This window comes from Mesitornis unicolor, unplaced genomic scaffold (assembly GCF_000695765.1).
Source record: "Mesitornis unicolor isolate BGI_N332 unplaced genomic scaffold, ASM69576v1 scaffold17275, whole genome shotgun sequence".
Classification (NCBI taxonomy): domain Eukaryota; kingdom Metazoa; phylum Chordata; class Aves; order Mesitornithiformes; family Mesitornithidae; genus Mesitornis; species Mesitornis unicolor.
Window position 1 is genome coordinate 24,213 of NW_010186324.1, and position 8,228 is coordinate 32,440.

At 34.2% G+C, this 8,228-nt stretch overlaps 1 protein-coding gene across 1 annotated transcript in view; it reads right to left on the bottom strand.

The window, feature by feature from the left end:
• The window catches only part of LOC104541139 (rapamycin-insensitive companion of mTOR-like), a 37,046-nt gene that overhangs the window by 21,160 nt on the left and 7,658 nt on the right, over positions 1-8,228 (bottom strand). The window contains 6 exon segments of the mRNA XM_010185120.1: positions 1,940-2,040; positions 3,679-3,759; positions 3,869-3,935; positions 4,069-4,159; positions 5,138-5,225; positions 5,894-5,976. Coding sequence (XP_010183422.1) covers positions 1,940-2,040; positions 3,679-3,759; positions 3,869-3,935; positions 4,069-4,159; positions 5,138-5,225; positions 5,894-5,976 — 511 coding nt within the window.

Sequence of the window (8,228 nt, forward strand, 5' to 3'; positions counted from 1 at the left end):
AGCATGTAAATAGTACTTCAGGAGAAGATAGGAAGTAATAGAAATGACAGTTGACAAGGGCAGAGTAATTTAATTACAAAATGGTAGCAAAAAAACCCAAGCAAACAACCAACAAAACTTGCTGAGCAAATAAAATTAGGAAGTAGAAAAAAATATCTATCTTTCTTCACCATAAACAAAACCTGTCATAGGGTAGGAGAGTGTTTTTCTTTTATATTATCTTCAAACAAATACCATTGAGTTGGATGACTTATTTAAATTATGTCAATTTAATCCATAATGGGGCATATATTTTTTTCAGAGTATGAAAGAATGCAGAGTGTTGACCAAAACCAAGACCCCAAAATAAAAACAAGATACTACTTCTACAAAATCGCTTTCTCCCAATAAAAATGAGAATTCTTACTACTCTATCAGGTATGTCCACAAATGCCAAAAAGCAAAACAACTGCAGGTAATCCACAAACATATCCCTTCTGCTCTTCATCCTTCCTCTCATCCCACAGTTTTGACCAAGTGAAGTATCTTGTGACAGTTCATACATGCCTTTTTTGAAAAAAGCAAACCTGTTTTCACTTATCAAAATCTTCTACTGACAAAATAAACCTGCAAAACTAAATGGCAGAAGAGCACTAGGTTTCATGGAAGCACACTACAAGCAGCATTTATCATTCTGTAGTTTGGATAATAGTTAACAGTTCTGTAATTTATCAATGACAACACAATGAAAGACAAAAGACAAAGTTATGATAAATTTATCAGAATAGTGATCTGACAAGGCAGATCAGAAACGGCAAGAGTAACAAAAACACTTCCTATAATTTAGTATTAGAAAAAAAACCCAATACACTCAATTTTAATGGTCTTCTACAAAGAAATGCAAGTAAGAACACTGAGTTAGACAAACTATTTTAAAGACACATGAATCTGTCAGAACATACGACTTATTTCCTCAGGAGGTTTAAATTGTGTGAAGTAGCCAGAAGATGGTATTTTATGACAGAGGAATTAAGAGTTTAAATTGCAAGATTAGTAGATGTACAGATCAATTCTAAAAAATAAGTACAATAAAAGAGACAATAGATGTTTAAAATCTCAAAATTCACGTATTTCTAGTTTAAAGAGGAATAAAAAGCTTCCATAAACGTTTTCTTTGAATCAGATGCCTAAATATAACTCGATTGTCACCATGACTCCTAAACAGTAACCTAATAATGCTTACTGACATACCACTGCAGAATGCTGCACCAAATTTAAAATTTCTGTTTATGCATTCTTATATTTAAATGGAACTGAAAGGAACTGAAAAATATTATGATGGAAAACTTTGAACAAAACCACCAGAAAGTCTCAACATAATTACTATTGTTACAATCACCATTTTCTTCTTCAGAAAAAAATACATATATAAAAGAGGAAACAATCCAGCTCCATGCCAATATTACATTTTCTGTTCTTGCTCACACTAATAATGACTCACTGATTCAGTCTGTTGCTATTAAAAAATGATACAGGCTTTTTTGGTTTTGAAAGCTTAACTGTATAAAAACATGTCAAAAAAGAAGTGTGAAACAGAGGTCAAACACACAGAAGGTGTCTTGGATGTTGCTTGGTCAAACAGTGCCTTAGCGTTAATTTAAGAAAAATTCTGCATAAAAAAACTTGCAATCTATACAAAAGTGTTCTGAAACCAACTACCAAAACTTCATTTCCAAATTTCTAAATTGTTACTGTAAACACTTTTGGAATGATGCACTGGAAACTATTTCCCTAGTAAGCGTGATAGAGCATTTCTATATGCGTGTGTGCATTTGCTTTTAAATAGAGACAGCAGTGGTTTCAGGCACCAGAAAACTTGTAATGTAGGTTTTTCACTCAACTGCAGGAAAAAAAGGAGATGGAAATATTTTTGCTTTTATGTGTAACTTAGAATTCTTACAGTCTTTTCTCTTTCATGATGTCAAAAGATGCTGCCATATTCATTAGCGTTGGTAAGCAGTGCAGGTGATGGCTGTGAGAATGAGGAAGAATTGTGTTTGCCTAAAGAACAACAAACAACCAGTTAGAATAACGTATGACAACATTTTCAGCCATCTCTGTAGGATCAACATTTGAAGAATCTATCACTTTTCACAAGACTTTCACAAACACATGATAAAAGTACCTTTTGCATAGTGTTTGCATACCATTTTGAATATCTGATCTAAGTAATCGATCTGAAATACAACTGAAGGTAACTTAAGGCAATATTAGATTTCAGAGCCTTCTAAACTGTATTGTTTGCATTGGTTGTTTTTTTAAGTGGCAGCATGCAAACCATCAGATATCCTGAAGTCATATGTATAAAACTGGGACGCTACTTTAAAAAAAAAAAAACTAAGATCAGAAATACAATTTAAGATAATGATTTCTGTTAAAAACATTCTGCACAAAAAAAAAAATCTGATTAACATAACTTCTTAAATTACTAGACATTTAATTACTTTTATTGTAGGAAACATAGGTAGTTCTGCAAATATTTCTGGAAGCTAAAGAATAATGAAGAAATTACTTCCATCTCTTAAAACTAAATAGGAGTACAACTACTTGTTCAGTATTTTGATAAAGTCATCTCTGACTAATGAAACATCTCTTCAAAAAATGAAAATATACATACGCTTTGCAGCACGCTCAAATGTCAGTAACAGTCACTCTCACCCAAAAGTATTCCAGAAACCACAAAAATAGCATACATTATTACAGATCCCTCCAATCATTCAATGAAAAGACACAGAAGAGACTAAAGAACAGATTTGTTGTGGTTGTGACCCATGCTGCTGAGCTGAGATGTTGCACATCACCATAGTAATAAGCATTCCTACATCTGAAGATTGTGATCTTGGATTTTTGGAGCATTATGCACCACTGAAATGAATCAGTAGTCTGAAGATGACTGCAAGATTGCAAGCTTCTGCATCTGATTGCAAGAAATGTAAATCATATCACTTCACACATGATTTAACAGCTCCTTGGGAGACTGAAAGGTAGCAATGGAGTATATATGAAACCAATAATATAATCTCTATACCAAAATACTTTAGGTTAAGAGGCAGAAGCTTCTGTAAAAGGTATGTTAGGTAGAGGAAAGTAGAACAGCTTATCTGTAACAGGGGCTACCTACAGCAGTGCTGAAAGAACACTCCACCAAGTTGGAGTTGCCTGAATGAATGATATCAGGTGCTCCAGTCACATCAAGCTGGCCATTAAAAGTTTCATCTGCCTAGCCTGGAGGGCAGAAAACTGAACACACTGCCAGAATGCTGCTATCACTAAAGCTAAAGAAAAGTGAACATCAGCAATGGTCCTTTTCTCAGACACAGCAATGGTGAGTAAGCTTACAGGACAGCAGCTTTAAATGCAACTGGCTACTCAGGGAAGGAAGTACATTGGCAAGTGTTTGAGAGCTGAGGATTATCACTGGCACAGAACCCCTAGCACTTCCAATACTTTCTAAACAGCCTTCCTACTGATTGATACTGTTTTTAATGTATGAAGTGCCAAAAGATATAACATAAGTTAACCCATTATTCTGATGAAAAGCAGATGTTGCAGGTTTGTAACACAAATTCAAAGTGATAAGAGGAAATATCTACACGTGGCTACTAATACTACTTACTATCAGCAAAAAGTTTTACTTACCATGTGCAAAAGTTCTCCTAAAAGGATAGTTGCTCTAACAGATACATGGTCATCACTACTTGTGATCACTTCAACCAGGCCCTTCAAAACATTAAAAAATATTACAACATTTAATGTATAACAACCTATTTTAACGTTAGTAGGGAAAAAAGGTAGCAAGCATATATTTAAACAGAAAATTATTACTTACCTCTAGAAGTCCATTGGAAATAAAGGCTGAAAGCACTAAAGCCAAGTAATTATCCATAAGGTCAGGCCTAAGGGAAAAAAAAAGTATGGAAACAGTTTAGAAAGTTAATTTCTTATTATATCTGCAAGGAAAAACAAATATTTTGTTAACAGCACCATAAACAAAACCAAGGGTTTAGACTGATTTTATTAAATGCTCACCTTGACCGGGCTCGATGGGGCAATATAGTTTTAGCTTCGGCAGCTACAAAGCCATCAGAAAGTCTCCAGCAGTCCTGAAACCTGCTTGGATCTAGAACAAGAAAATATGTACAATACTAATTATAACACTGAATTTCCCAGTGTTATTTTAATGATTGTCAGTAGGTAAATAACAGTTCTTGCCAACAAATGTTATTTCAGGTTTCAAATTACAGAAAATTTTGCTAGCAGGGATCTCTCGTAAGTCATCTAATCCTGAACAAAGCAAGGCTAACTTCAAAGCTATGACAAAGATTGTATCTAAGTATCAACCAAAATAAGGACATTTGCAATCCATAAACACCTGAAACTTGTTTAACAGAAAATATCACAACACCTACATTTTAAAAATGTACATCCATATTTCACAAAGTAGCAAGTTTGCAACAAAGAATGATTTATTTACCTATACAGGTGGAATAAGGATTAAGCTTTTATAATCAACTGCATGACAAAACATTTAGACATGACAAAACTAGAGTTTGGAGAAGACAACTGCTGGACCATTACAGGCTGAATCTTGCTCCTTTTGGGCTCGCACTTTTGCACTGTGAGACAAAGTAAAGGTACTCCTGGATTTACAAATTAGTAATTCTAAAGATAAAAGGCTAACTGCTGAATATAAAGACATGAAAAAGCATACACTTGCACTAGGAAAAGTAAAAGCCTGCTGAAGTGCAGTGGAGATAGAGAGCAGATACACAATATATAGAAAAGACTGTTTACTAACTTCTCCGTAACATTCACTAAAATTTGTACATTAGCAACGCTTCTAACACTTCTTTGAAGTCTAATTTGTAGTAATGTGTTTTCACAGTCTTGTGTAAATGCTCCAGTACTTATCTTTTATCAAACTTACAACACTTAACAGTTGACAAATAATTTTAAGCAGGACTTCACAGCATCTAATTCATTGATGAATCAGTAAATATTGACATAATTTACAATACAGACGAGACAGTGAAGGGTTTAAATTTGTAGAAGAGCTTAACAGACCAAATTCTTATGTGAACTAGTTCTAAATACTTACCTACACTGAGAAGTGCCTCAATAAATTCTTCTGCGATAACAGGGAGAGGAAGGCGAAATATATCATAGAGAACTTCAAGGAGACCTCTCTACCAAAAAAATAAAAACCCACAAAATAGGAATTATATGGATTTACAAAAATCGACCTTTTGTTCACTATTCATACTGAAGTTGACATTTCTAGAGACTGCTAAAATTAATGTATTTGTTTCAGTGTTTATTTTCTGATAACACGCTTGTTTTCACAAACTGAAATCATCTGGAGAAGAGAAAAAGGGAAGGGGCTTGTTTACCTTAGAGCTGTGTCTTATTGTCACTATGAATTTTACAGAAGCTCAGGCTATCTGGATTACAGATTTCTACAATAGTTACTGCTACCACCATGAACTTCTTGGTTTTACAAGTAATTGGGATGCAGTATCTTTATTTATTTTGGATTCAACACTGATTATTATACTTTAAACATGTAACTGCAGCTACTGTGAACATGTTTTGACTTATGATCAGAGTAAAAATTAATGTATGTACTTTTCTCTCCTTTATTCCCTCCTCTTAGACGTATATGGCTGTTCTTCCACTCTCACAGGAATTTTATAATGGAACAACAGACTTGAACTTAAGGGTCAAATAAACTCAAGGACAGTGGTTTCATAATTAGAGTTTGTGTTTAAACAATTAAATTGTTAACATGTTAAGAATATGTTGATTAAAACATCCAATATTATTTCTACATTATTATTGAATATTTACCACCTACCCGTATTTCCATATTTGGTATGCAGAGTACCCCAATAAGAGATTGAATCCCAGAATTTCCAGGTTTGCACAAGCTGATAATACCTAGAAAACATTAAATACATAATAATGTTCTCTCACAAAATAAATAAAACCATTAATCAGAGTTAAATTTGGTTTCCAGTTTGAGTACAAGCACGGATGACAAATTATTAATCATAAACATTTTCGCCTTTATAACGTCATCTCCTTCTAAATCAATAATATTTAACAAAACTTTCTAATCACAAAACTGTTTCCTCATTAAAAACTATAGCTACCTCAGCCCTTTCTACTGGGTACAGTATTTTCAAATTATCTGCAAAAGACAAACATGGAACAAATGTCAGAAAGTAAACACAAAATTGTCAATAAAGACTTGCATCACCTTTGGCAGAACTGTGAGATGTTTCTCCATCAAAAGCTGTATCTCAACCTAAAAACCTATTTGATTCTTTTTAATCTCAGGTGAATTCTAAACAACAAGTTTAGACATACTTGGAATAACACACTCTGTGTACCATTATAAACCATTTTTTCCCACATGACGAGTGCTCATCTCCAGAAGTTTCAACACAGTAGGCTGAACTTTGGATAAAATCTCAGAGTGTCTCTTACAATGTGGTTATTTTACACTGTACTTTTACTCAATTAGTTTAATATTTTGATATTAATACAGGAAACCTTCCAGTTGTTTCTAAATGTTACTGAATACCACCTAAAGCGTACACTGATTTTCACCCTCAATTTACAGTGTCGTCATTTAAAATGTGGCGGCAAAGACAGCAATCTCGCTCATTTTCTTGACCACTTGTCTTCATACTTCACAGAATAAATTAAAACTTGCAGAAACATGCTATCCAGAAAACATGTTTCTCCAAAATGCAACTTAAAATGAACAAGAATAATGCAGGTTTGCACACTTTTCTGTCTTACATATCATAAAACTAAACTGTCATTCTTTAAAAATTACTAAAAGATGAAAATACAACCTACTCATCTATTTATTTTCACTAATACAAATTTAATGACAAGTGTTTTATGCAGACTTGAAGTCCTCAACTTCATAACTTCCATTTCACAAAAACTTAAGACACACACATGTGACCAAAAACACACTAAGGGCATTTAGGTATGTTCCGCAGTGTACCTTGGAGGCCTTTCCCAAGAGCATATGGTGGCCACATCCCAATACACGGATAGATTTGGTTGCATGCAGTTATTGCTGCATGCCCCAATTTTATCCCAAAGACATAATTGCACATGAGGATAAAGGACATGGTAACCATCAGCTCTGAAGGATAACCCAGTCTGGAAAAATAAGGAGAACAGTAGAGCACAGCAGATAGCACAGACAGGCAAAAAATCCACCCAAATACCTTCAAGTTTGCTTTAGCTACATGCCCTTTGAGAAGACTGAAGTGCAAGGACACTTTTGTACTAAAAGCATTTAAGATGTTCATCTCCAGTGTAACAAGTAGTATAGAAAAGGATGAATGTGTAACAGTGAAAGTGTCATGACAAGTAACATCTTCCAAGACAATTGTTTTTTCAGTCACCTGAACTTTCAGGCATAACTCCTAGAACTAAGTGTCTGAGTAAGTGAAGATGCAGCAACACTGCTATCCGAAACTGCTTCCTACAAGTTTCAAAATTGTCACAAACTTTCCAAGCTTCCTCCTCAAACAAGTGAGAACACATATGAGAAATCTTTGAATGAAACCTGGATATTAAGCTTACTGAGCATTTCTAGAACATTAAAAAACAAAGCAAATAGTCTTACAATGAAGCAGGCTTTCTATACAGTCTGAATCTTTCCTAAGTATAGTCTGTAAAAATCCTACCTAAAATTTTGGTGAATTATCATACTGACTGATTCAGTTTAATTGCAAGACACTCTCTTGAATAAAAGAACGAGCAGTCACTGAAGCAGGATCTTCATGTTAAATATTGTAATATTACAGAGAAAATGTTTAGAAAAATCCAAAAACCTTCAACTTAGAAATGTCTTCTACATGAAAAATCCCAAACTACGTCCATCTGCTGTTTCTCTTCAGTTATGGCACGTGGTAAAAGCAGGTGCTAACGACACTATTATGTTGCTCTCCACACAGACAAAAAGAGTTCCTATTTACAGTGGCAGAACCATCTCAAAGGCAAATTCTTATGATCACTTTATTTTCAACGTGCTCTCACCCATCGAATGTACCTTGATAGTACTTCTTGACAATTTATATGTTATTCTATATGGGTAGGAGGGAAAACAGCTGTGTCTTGTCAGCAGTTAGTCAAAGAAAACTACGCATGCATCCTCCAAC